The 12530-nt window shown below is 53.3% G+C and overlaps 1 protein-coding gene across 1 annotated transcript; it reads left to right on the plus strand.

The window, feature by feature from the left end:
* The first annotated feature begins 733 nt into the window (after positions 1 to 733).
* LOC308496567 (uncharacterized protein C13orf46) lies at positions 734 to 10862 on the plus strand. The gene is made up of 8 exons (XM_081046096.1): positions 734 to 921; positions 4714 to 4765; positions 5425 to 5596; positions 5690 to 5737; positions 6798 to 6845; positions 8065 to 8132; positions 10426 to 10506; positions 10749 to 10862. The coding sequence occupies exons 1-7, from the start codon at positions 738 to 740 to the stop codon at positions 10490 to 10492; spliced, it is 639 nt and encodes a 212-aa protein (XP_080902222.1). The 5' UTR covers positions 734 to 737; the 3' UTR covers positions 10493 to 10506; positions 10749 to 10862.
* Positions 10863 to 12530: the final 1668 nt, after the last annotated feature.

A 12530-nucleotide genomic window follows, 5' to 3' on the forward strand; every position in this document is an offset into this window, starting at 1 on the left:
TCTGGATAGAAGCGACTATGGGCTGGGTGGGGTCGACAGAGGCGCCAAGGCAGGAGTGCCTGCCCATGAGGGGAGAGGCCATGGGCCCCGGTCAGGCCAGACTGAGCGTTTGCCCCAGGACCACAGGGCAGTCGAAGGAGGATAGAGGAGCCAGATTCACACACAGGACCAGGTCCAGCGGAGGGAATCAAGGGCTAAGAAGTTCTGCCCACCGTGGGAAGACATGGAAGGGCTGAAAGGAGAAAACCCTAGGGAGCAGAAGGATCAGAAGCCTCTCTCCAGGACTCCATTAGAGTCCTTTGTCCATTTGCCTGAGTCTGGTCTGTGCCATATTTGTCCTGAAAGGGCAAGAAAGATTCTGAAATATTCAGAAATCATCCAAAGGCTCGAAGCAGACACAGTACCAGAAGTGCCACAGTGTCCTCCCAGAAGGCCCCTTGGCCTTCCTGGCCTCTCTTCCTCTGCCTTCTCTGGTGGCGAGACCAATGATGGCCCAGAAGGAAGGGAACCCAGCAAACCCACTCTTCAAACCCAAAGTCTGTGTGAAGGGCTGTGTGGGGCTGAACTCAGACCTCTGACCTCTGACTGCAGTGATGTCACAGGGGACACTTAGCAACTGGGGCATCCCCGGGCACACTCGGACTGCTCATTGCAAAAGAGGTAGGAAGCCATGCCCTCCATCTGAGGGTGTGCCTGAGAGCCAGGTTCCTCTTCTTTCCCGGGAAGGGAAGGGAAGGATGGAGAAGGACGCCGTCACCATGCATAGGAGGCACCGGCCGGGCCCCGGGGCACCTCTGGAGGTGGCCTCTGGACACCTCAAGGCCGGCGAGATGGCTGACCTCCAGAGGAGCAGGAGCATGGGCGGCTTACACCAGAAGGGGGACCCTCCGAGCAGCATCCGCAAGCTGTGCAAGGAGCTAGGTAGGGGGCACAGTGGGTGACAAGCAGCGTCTCTCCCAGCCCTCCTGCTTAAAACCCTAAAGGCCAAGGTGGCAAGTGTTGCACACTGAAGTTTTCAGGCGACAGAACCCGGCTGGGGCTCTGACGGGGCCAGACACCCATTATGGATAGACAACTGGGAGTTCTATTGGGGGCAGGAGGAAGGGGATGAGGACATAGGGACCTGGGGAGCCCCGTGGGCCTGCAATGCCACTGGACACATGGAAAATATTGTTACCTCGGGAGAGCCTGCATGGGAAGTGGCTCAGATTTCTAATGAGGCATTTTACCTCTGAGTCTGGCCTCCTCCTGCTTCCGGGAACCAGGCACCTCCCACAACACAGGGTCAGCTGTGAACCTCTGGGGGATGGTGCTGCTGGTCGGACTTGGCACTCATGTGGCTTTTAAATTGTAAAGTGTGTAGGTTTATACGTTATGTTGGGCCACGTTCGCCACTCCAGGATACTTCTAAACATGCCAAGCGAGGCCATGGTGTGGCCAAATGGGAATGCATCCCCGAAACGCCCTAGTCCTGATGTGGACCTGTGCCTTGAATGTCAGCTAACGGGGGCTCTCCCACCGCAGGCGTTTCGTGACAGCTTCTTCAGAGCAGCAGGACCCTGAGTGGGCTGAATGTCTGTAATGACTAATCCAGGCATGTGCTGGGGCACTTAGCAGTCTGGTTCTTCTGGGAAGTTCATACCAGCAAGCGGGCTTTTATGAAGTTGATCAGGCTGCAGAAATGAAACAGTAACGGGAAATACAGCTTGCTTGTTCAAGCCCTAGGGGCGATGTTAAGAGGTAGAGGTGTGAAAATATTTGTTCTTTAGTGTACAAATCCAAAGATGTGTTTACTGTTTGAGGAGAAGGAGGCGATGCTGGGCCAGCCAGAGGCAACGGGGCATCTGTGTGTGTTCACCTTCCTTCCGTTAAAGCTCTGAGCACGGCCACACTTCCTCAGATCACTGAAGAGGAGCAAAGTTCCCAAAAGGAGAAATCAACCTACGTCTGCTTAGGAAATATTGCAAGTAGACACAAAGGGCATGTCTCAAAGAATGTGGGCCATGAGCCACCCACAAGTTGGGACTAAGGTGATGAGTCAGAGGGAAGGAGCAGTCCTCACCGTTTCTGGATATTCCTACCCAGCGCCACTGGACTTCCCCAAACTGGCTGGCTGGGTGGCAGAGAGGCTTCTGTGTGGCACCGGGGTTCCCAGACCATGTTGGAGGGGGTCAGCCTCCTCTGGAGCTCGAGAGCCTGCCAGATGGAGAGCAGGACACACGCCAGGGAAAGCCGAAACAGGCCTTGCTGTCCACATCGTCAAATGTGGGGAAGGGAAAATCACGTCTCTTTTGACTGATTCTTTTCTTTTTGCCAGATACATAATATAAGAAGGAACAGGGTTTGAAGATCTGCCTGGGACAGCCCCGAGTCTTCTAAAACAGGCAAACTCAAGCACAAGCACACACACACACACACATGAGCTAAGGGGCTGCTGAAGATTTTCCCAAAGAAGTCGATTTTTTAATCCCCACTTGAAAAACTATTAATTCTGAATCATTCCAGTCCTCTTATCGGAGGTTGAGGCTGGACTGTTTCTTTTCTCCCTGAGGAGTGTCTTGAGAGCTACAGCGGTCCCCCTTTAATCTGCGGCAGAAGTGTCCCCCCAAGACCCCCAGTGGATGTCTGAAGCCGTGGATAGTACCGAACCCTATATATGTACACACATACCTTTTTCCTTAAAGGAAGCGCTTTACAGCTTCTGTTTGGCGTCTCTGAATTGCCAGCATCACTGCTCTTGTGCTTTGGGGCTGCGACTAAGTAAAATAAAGGTGACTTGAACACAAGCACTATGATACCATGACAGTGGGTGTGAGAACCGAAACAGCTACCAGGTGACTAAGGGGCAGGTAGGGTGCACAGTGTGGATACGCTGGGTTAAGCGGTGATTCACGTCCTGGGCAGGACGGAGAGAGACAGTGAGAGGTTTCATCATGCTACTGAGAACAGCACACAATTTAAAATGCAGGAATTGTTAATTTCTGGAACGTTCCATTTAATATTTTCAGATTACAATTGACCCTGAGTAACTGAAACCTCAGAAAGCGAAACTGTGGATAAGGGGGCACTACTTAAAATGTTCTCTAAGACACAATTGTCCCACCTGCTCCCTCACACCCTGCCCTTTGCCATCAGGGCTTTGTCTCTGGCATGGCCAGTCTCTGCCTTGGTGACAGCACAGCCACAAATCACACATCCCCCAATCCTGCGTGGGTACTGCAGATGAGGAGGATGAAGAACACCTGGTTCTTATGCTCAGGGAACTCAGGCCAGTCAGAGACGAGGCCGTGTGTGCTGAGCCCCAGGGAGGCCTAGCTGTGATGAAAAGCTCCCTCCAAGCAGGTCACTTAACACTGGGCAGGGACGCCCAGGTCCCCAGGAAGGATGGCATTGGAGGATGGCAGAGGTCTGGGGGGATCTTCCAGGGGAGAGACAGCACGAGAGAATTCAAGGACCAGCCGGATCGGACTCCCTAGAGAAGCAGGAACAGGGCACCTACCGGGAGCCAGCCATCACCTCCTCTGTCTGGCAGTTTCCCCACCCCTGAGGCCTGTGAGCCAAAACAACACTGAAAGGAAGGCCTGGAGTAGCTGCTACAACTACCAAATTCTGAAAGGAAACCCTCCGGGATAGGGGCTGCTCAGAGGTGCCCTCACCAGGTCAGGTCGTTCATCAAAAGCATTACTTCAAGCTTCGTGTGCTGTGTTTGCATCTTGGGTCCTTGATGTGTGTTGTGTTATGTTGGGGGGGTGGGGGGGGTGCAGGGGAACCAAGTTGCTTGGGGGGAGGAGCAGCTACTGCAGGGAACCAGTCATCTCAGCCATTCCAGGCTCAGATGTGGCCACACAGAAATGGGACCTGGAATGTCAACAACCTTAAGTCTCCTTGGAGGCTCGCTCTTAGATCCTAAAGAGGGTTAGGAAAATCTCCTCCAGAATAACTCCTCTTTGAAGACTCTGCTGTTCTGTAAGCTCCCAGAAGCAAGAAGTCTGTCTGTGCTCAGTAAAAATAGTTCATGAAACTCATACTCTGACCTGCCACAGTCACCAAAATGCAGTTTTATCTTAACTGTTTATTGCCAATCGCTACTTACAAGAGGCTGGGGCTGGAAGAAGTGCTCCCTGGATGCCAGGCAGCTTCTCTGAACTATTGGGTACATTGCTCTCTCTCACACCTGGACAAAAATCCTTACTAGCTGGCATCATCAGCACTTTCCTTGGAAAAATGACTCACTAAAACCCCCTTAGCAATGTGCTTCAGAGGAGGCCTGCCCAGTAGGTTTCCCACCTCTGCCCTCTGCTTCTGCTGCTGACAGTCCACTGTGCTGTGACCAGGACTTCAAAGTATGGGGGTTTCCCTGGGTCTTGCACATTTATTATAACGACAATGCCCTACGCCTTACCCCAAGTTCTCCCTAAAGAGGGCAAAGGTCTTGGAGTGATCATATGTGGGTAGGGGGTTTGTACAGAGTGGGCAGCGAATCGGGGACAACCTGTCCCGATAAAAATCCAGACTGACTTTAGTCATAATCATGAGTCATCAGGCAGACACGGAGCACTGCCGTGTGCGTGGAGCTGCAGGGAGTCTAGCACCCCGTGCTCTGTGGGGTGGTCCCATCAGTCCTTGCAGGGCTGAGTGGGGGGCCCTGGCCAGCGGCACTCCCACACCACGTGATGGAAGTGCCGATGACAAACACTGTTCTTCCCTCCTCAGAATCTGAAGATCAAGGAAAAGACCTGAGAAGCGACGCCAAAGATACCATCTGGTAAGGGGGCTATTTCCAGCAGAGGTGCTTTTCTAGAGACGTGAGGTCACAAGAGACGGTGGGGGCAGGACATAGGGCTAGCACCACAGTCGAGACTTGGACGCCCTGAAGGGGCCCTGGGGTGTCCTGGGAGGACCCTGGGGACTCAGATGGGAGGGTTTGAGGTAGGACGAAACAAGGTGGGTCTCAGGGCTGCAAGTCTCTTCCCCTCCCCCACACTCACCTCCCCAGGCAGCCCTTCCAGCTGCACTGTGGCCCCAGAGTCTTGGAGCTGATGGCTGCCTCTGCAAACATTCCCACTCAAATCTCCAGAAGGAGGTATTGTCTTATCTAACAGATCGCTGGGCTTGCTGGAGGCGTCACTTGGGGAAATCCTGGAGGTGCCGTACTGTGCACAGAAGCAACTGAGTAGCACTGCCCTGTCCTCGGCAACTCTGCACATTGCCATCCCTCTCTGCCCCCAGCTCTGCCTTTGTCCACCTACCCACCTTCCTGCCCTCGGGAAGGAGGAAGGCCCTTCACATCCAGGACCCTCTCTCCCGATGTGTCCAAGCTGGAGCTGCTCTCAGAGCTGCCTGACGCCCAAGAGGGAGAAAGGTGTCATCTTGAAGCTGTGTCTCCACGACACCTATTCCAAACCATTGCTTCCACTTCTATAGTCAGGCAAGCCTCAAGGAAGACAATCAGGAAGAGAATCAGGATGGCCTTGGAAAGTCAGACCACGAGCGTGGAAAGATGGAACCAGAGATTGGGAAGAGCGACTCAGAGGCCAGTGGTGAGGAGGAGCTGGAAGGAGGAGAGAACACGGACAAATGCCTCCAGGAGGCCAAGGTCAGGCCTTGGTCCTTTAACATCCATGTACTGCTGGCCTTCCCCTCCAGTCAGAGTCCCGCCTTTATTTACCTGTTTGGTGTCTTCTTACAGGAACAGGAGTCAGAGTCCACAAAGCTGGAAGACCTTCTGGAAAAAGAGGCAAGAGCTTTTTACTTTAGTGACAGAAGTCAGATGGGGAGGCCCGGCAGGCACCGTCCTGCTGGACCATGAGCACACTGTGGACACATGGCCCCAAGTCATCTGGGCAGGGCTACGGTACAAGCTGGACCGAGCCCTATGCTGACCCCCAGAGAGCCTTCCGCGCCAAGCTCTGTGCTCCTGGCCCAATGCTGGAGTATCCTAACCCCGAACAGTACAGCTGCTAAAGGCATGCGGGTCCCTGATGGGAGGCCTGTCGGTCTCCGGCCCAGGGAAACATCACCGAGCACCAGGCTTGGTGCATTGGCCAATGACACATCACAACCATAGTAGGAATTGGCACAGAGCACTTTCTGAGGGAAGGTGGCTGTCATTCTCCTTCCCAATCCATGTGGTAGGGACTGGAGAGATTGGCAGATGTGTTTTACTGGAATGTACAACACTGGTGTGATTCTAGGGATTCTGGGAAGTCTTTCACCCACCCTCAAATACCTCTCTTAGTGGTGAATAAAGTGCTACCATTGGACATACATTCCGGGCTGAGCCAAGGTGCCCATGTAGCAACTTTGGAGCAGCAGCAACTGAGCTGCTGTGTCCTTTCACATCTCAGTGTGAATCTACCAACCCCATTAGGTAGGGCCCCAGGATTGTGGAGGCAGAGTTCAGGTGCTCCCCAATTAAGCAGGTCCACGGTAGAGGGGACTGCCCCAGTTCTGGACATGGCCTTGTTCCCCGGAGGCCCTGATTCTCAGAGGGTGAAGATGGAAGAGACCCTCTGGGGTTTCAGGGACTGATGGGAGGTGAGGTGGGAGAAGTGGGAATCCCTATTTCTCCCTGTCCACAGATGGCCTATGGACAGCTTGCCACCCACACTGCCAGCAGATCTTTACCCAGCTTTTCAGGTGCCCCACTGAGCATTGCCAATGTGTGGTGGTCCCAAGGGTAATTGCTCAGACCCTGGCTGCCCCAGGGCCGGGAGCCCAGCGTACCTCCCAGGAGGTCTACTCTCTACCCAGCTCACCCAGCCTTTCATCCACATCTCTTTGGTTTCCATTCACAGAAACCATCTGTGTTTGTGGAGATTGATCTCAGAGGCCATGCTGAAGAGGTAAAAAACTCACACAACAAAGCCAAAGCACCCACTCAGAAATGCTTCTGTTTAGGGCCCATGAGGCTTTTCCGGGGTACTTGCTCCATGCACTTGTGTGTTGGAGGATGAGGCAGAGATGGGACCAGCCACATCAAGAAAGCTCCAGGGTGTTGAGGATTAGCCTGGGGGTGGCGGGGAGCTGGAGAGGACCCTTGCCTCTTTGTCTTTCTCCTTCACTCCAGCCTGCATTCATTCCAGCACCATGAGAGACTCTAGGTCCTGGGTCAATCTTGGGGTGCCCAGGGTCCCCGAAAACCTCTTGTGGGATTATGCTGGGGTGGTAGAAAGGGCACAGGTTTAGGAGTGAGGAGACCTGGCCTCCACATCTGGCTCTGCCAGTAAATGCTCAAACAAGTCACCATCCCTCTCTGCTCCTCAGTTACCTCATCTGTAAAATGAGAGTCTTAGTAGTACTCACACCCCAGGGTTGTTTTGTGAAGCCCTCAGTGTCTGGTACCCACAAAGCCTCAGTAGTAGGTATCACCATCACCACCATCATTATCACGCCATCACCATCACCACGACCATCATCATCACTGTCATTATCACAATCAGCACCACCTACACCACCATCATCATCACCATCGCCATCGTCACATCATTATTATTGTCCATAAAAAGAAGTGATGGACTCAGTGGCCTCTCTGGGAGGTCTTTTTAACACAAATATTCTAGAATGTCTTTCTCCATTTCTTTGCTGTAGTAAGAAGTCATCTTTTTAGAAGTTTCTTGAAGTTATCTCTTGGCAAATTTAAGCTTCTGCCTGGGGCTTATTTTTTTCCAAGATTGCACCTTTTCTCTTTTTGCCCTCAAAACATGCTGTACAGTGAAGAGAGCTGGTTATTAACCTCTGACAAGGTTATCACGGGGGCCCACAAGTTCTAAGGACTCAAAGAGGGTCAGCCTGGAGCGGTTTGGGACTAAGGGCCCATGTCTCCTGATCTACAGTCCGGAGGTCACGGTCGCCCACGTTAAGGGCACAGTTCCTTGGTCAGGATCCCCTAATTGGAAATTTCCACTTGATGGTGCCCTGTCTCATGGGAGGACACTCAGGGCCAGTGCAGTCTCTATGCCCCTATCTGATCTTTGGACAGGTTCAGAAGGCCCAACCTTGGTGCTTGTGGTTGACTCCCTCTCCCATTTTCATGCCCTAAACTGCTCCTTTCGCTTTCCACAGGTGGTCACATGTGCCATGAGAGAAGAGAAGAGGTCCCAGAAGGACCTGGGGGATTTGTCAGAAGACGAGTGAGTGATGTTCATGGGTTCACACTCAGGGACGTGGGGGGTACTTTTTCCTCTACCATGGCTTCCGGTGGGCTCACGTGCCTTTCCTCTTATCCTGGGCACATGCAGAGATCTAAGCATTTACTGAGCCTGGAGGATGTGAGAGGCAGGCAACAAGGGACCTAACGGCCTAAGGAATCTGGGACAACCTTTACCTTGAGGCCCACCTCAGTCCATAGCCAGGCTTTCTCTCCCATCCCATCAGCCAACAAAATGACCAGAATATGGAGAAGAAAGGAGAAAGAAGGGGAGGTGAGAGTGGGCTGTCACCATATGAGTTGTACCGGCTTCTCAGTTTGGGGTTTTGGCTGAAAGGTCGCAGAACTTGGTCCTGCAGGCAGTGGGAGGACCCATCACACGTGGCTGGTTTCTCAATAAAGCGGGCCAGCCCTCAGCTGGAGCAGTGGCCATGTTTGTCCTGACAACCTACACCTTATTGGGGTGGAGATTGTATACGGCCAGGGAAGCGCATCCCCACTTCCTGAGGCCATAAAGGGTCTAGGAGAAGGTGAGATACTCACTTCTATGCCACCCAAGGACCCATGGATCTATTTTAATTTAAACAATACAGAGAAACACGAGGAAGAAAATAGCAATTTTTTCAACTTCCCACCACTCAATATTAACAAGTACATTATTGATTTATTCACTTGCAAATGTTTTTAAAAGAAAAATTTCTCTGTTTGTTTTATAAGATGGATACACGGTCATTTAAAATAACTTAAACACTGTGGAATTGTCCAACTAAGGAAAAGTTTGAAACACCCAGGTGCCACCTCTCAGAAACAGTGAGGACTACACAGGAGCACATGGTTTTTGAAGTTTAGATTCAGGATAAAGGCTGGACCTGGGGACGCACAGACAGGCACACTCGTGAAAATGGGCTCATCTGTGGGTGCTATTTTTCTGTACAGCCAGCTATGAATGTTTGTAGCGTTAGCCCATTGCTTAACGACACTTGAACCTTGAGCAAGTGGATGTGCAGAGAAAGTCTCGCTCCTCCATCCTGGGAGCTCCCAGGCTGGCCAAAACACTTTTTGCCCCCTCACCAATTGTTATTATTGCTACATTTCCCCCAAGACTTGTATGTATTGGGGAGACACTTTCTGCGAGGAAGTTTGATTCCCTCTTTATTTAGAAGATCCACCTCTTTCCTGATCTTGACTTACACAGCTCGTCACATCAGCTTTTATCATGTGAAAGCTAGGAGGAGGGCTCTATCACACTCCCAAATCAAGACTTAAAATAGGTAGTCTTTTCGGAAGCAAACCTTTATATTTTCAATTCTTAATGGACATGGTGATGGGTTCGGCCACACCAGACACAGCTTGGCGGCTTTATTTTCTGCCCCGAGGGCCAGACAATCCCGGGTCCACCCTCTCGGTCTCTTGGTCTCAGCCTCCAACCCCCTGACTCAGCTGCCCCAGTAAATCTACGAGATGAGTCAGCACCCAGAGAACCAAACCTTGGCTGCTGGAAGCCATTAGGTTGGCGGCAAGGAGGTGTCTGGTGGACCTTCCCAGAGGGCCTGGCCTGGACACTTACAGCGTGTGGTGGCAGTCACCTGTGTCCTGCTGCCCTGCTCGCCTGCAATCTCACTTACTTCAGAGCTAACTCTTCCCTGTCCAGCCCTCTTGGGCCACTTCAGATGGCTGGGGCAGGCGTCCACGCACTAGCAGCCTGTTAGCAGTCCAGTGGGATGCTTTGTCACCGAGCTGTGGTGGTCCCTGCCAAGGGAAGGGGACCACCATCTCATTCTTGTGGCAGCCTTGGTTGGAAGTGGAAACCCCACTACCACCTCACAGGGAAACAAGCACAGGCTGAGATGTTCTGGAAACGAGCAGGTTCTGGGTGTAGGTAACCATCACCTGGGATACCTGGCTTTGGGATCACTGTGAGCAGCTTGGCTCAGCTGGTCTTTTAGGTCTCTCGTTTTCAAGGGTCCCTTCTGGCTCAGGCTTTCCAAGACAGAGGACAAAAGACATTGCAGTGGGCATCTGGTGGGGAGGCAAGTCTGGCTCTGCACTGGAATCCAATTCTGTGTGCTGGGCCCTAAAGCTGCGGAGGCAAGCACTGGGCTCCCCAGGATGTGAGAAAGTGGGTACAGCAGAGGCTGGAGCGGAGACCCTGTGGCATGCGTCTGGAATAAAAGGGGTATTGCATGGGGCCAGGGCTCTGCACTCCAGGAACCTGTGGCCTCATGGCTGCGCAGGGGATGCCTCTCTCACTTCCCCTCCCTCCTCTTGGCCTCCAGGACCAGGACCAGCTGGGTGTGCTGCATTCCATACTCCACCAGAAAGAAGGTGAAGGAGAGTGTGTAGCAGTCCTGGAGGAGGTAATTTGCACATGGAGACAGGCCGGATGGGCAGGGGGAGCCTGGGGTGACAGGAAGTAGAATAGAGGGGGCTAAGCTGTCTGCCTGACCTCCTCCCAACTTCCTCAGTCCCCATCAAGACCCACCCCTCTGGCCTGTAACCGAGGGTCTCCACTTCTGCTTCCTGGGGTGGGCCAGACCAGGGAGGGGTGAGTGATGCCGACAAGCAGCCCTAAAAAACGTGCCACACGAAACTTTTTCAGGGGCACCGATGACACGGATGTGAATCACTGACCCACTGGGTGAGTGACGATGCGTCTTTTAAAGAGACACAATAAAGAGTGAACAGAAGATGCTCTCTCTCTTCGGCCCCTCTCAATGGATCCCCGTTCCTTCCTTTTGTGCATCTTGTTCCATGAAATGCAATTGGAGAAGGGAGGTGAGCTCAGGGATAGATGGCGTGATGGCTGAGCCTCCCAGATCACGGGTACATGACCCTTCAGAACCTGGGAACTCCCAAGAGCAGTCAAATCCCCCAAAGGCCTAGAGTGGGCTCTACTCTTGGAGATGGTTCTCAAGGTCAGCCCCACATCACCCGGGGGGCCTGTCCCAACGAAAGGTGAATCTGGGAGACCTGAGGTAGGTTGAACATTGTTCCCTGAGGCCCTGGAGGCTGGGCTTTGCTGGAAGTAAAACATCCTTAAAACTGAGTGCAGGAGGTCCTGGTAACACTTGTCACAGACACGCCAATTGGGAGCCAAGAGGGCCAGGCAGAGGAAATCGAGGTGCAGGGAGATGCTGTTCGCAGGGGACAAATGAACAGGAGCAGAGGGCCACACAAAGGGAGACTTGACTAGGGGTTTTGGAGTTCCTTTGTTCAGCTGGCGCAGTCTTGGCAACCTGCCATAGGCCTAGTGGGTGAATATGTGCAATTCCGTGTGGTTCAGCCTCAGACTGAGAACATGCGGCCCCGCCTTCTCCTGTAACACATGTCCCAGCAGGCCCCACCCAGAATGCACACTCCCTTTCTCACATGCGACCATGTGCACACATGCACTCCTACATGTGCACACACAGCACACGTTCACAACATGAGTGCAGGAAGACGTGGGCAGATGACAAGCAGCATCTCGGAGGCCTGAGAACACAGGTGAGACCCTCACATCCCGACCACGTGGATGCGAGGTGTCTGTTGTCTCAGTCCTCCCCCTGTGACCTCTGTCTAGATGAAAACAGGCTCAGCGACAGTCAGAAACAGCATGCTGAGATCGGGCCCCAGGAATCAGCTTTCCTGGGCAGGGGTGCTGAGCTGTGGACACACTGACAAATGAGCAGGTCACAGAAAAGGTCGCTCTGCCATGTGCTCATCGCACCCGAGGCCTGGGGGCCACTGCTCGTCTTCTTGGACAAGGAGCTGTCAAGCAACGTGAGGCCCTGTTCCCTGCGCCTGACCACCAACTGATACCAACTAGGAAGGCACCCAGGAAGCTCCTAGAGAAAGAGCTGGTTTGTCCCTTGGCCAGTGCAGGAGGAAGGGGCCACTGACCCCCAGCTCTCTGTGCCCTCGCCACAGAGCAACCCTGGCCTGAGTCCGTCCTCTAGTCCCTCTGCACCCGCCACTCGGCCACAGACCAGGATGGTGACTGGCCCCAACCAGGTCACCCTTCTCCATCCATTTGTCCATCTTCCATCTCCTGCCTCTGCGTATGGCTGGCCTCATTCCAAAACACGTTCTGCCTGTGCTGCTCTATATCTTTCTGGGGGTGTCTGCAGGGGGAATTAGTTCAGGGCAGCCCTGGGTGGGAAGAACGGCCTGCAGGAGCCCAGAGGGGCCCGGTTTGTAGGTGCGGTGATTGTGGCTCATGCCTCCTGCTCACATGCTGAGCTCCTGAGCAGTGGGCAAGGGACACCCTGGAAGCCGGAGACCCTTGAGGGAGGAAATATGCAAGAAAAGTCTTGGAACTCTACTCTAGGAGCTCCCAGGCTGGCCAAGGCCCCTTCTGGCCTCTCGGAGGCTCCCACGAAGCAATTGCTAACTGAGGAGT

The sequence above is a fragment of the Rhinolophus hipposideros genome (assembly GCF_964194185.1).
Source record: "Rhinolophus hipposideros genome assembly, chromosome: 4".
Lineage (NCBI taxonomy): Eukaryota > Metazoa > Chordata > Mammalia > Chiroptera > Rhinolophidae > Rhinolophus > Rhinolophus hipposideros.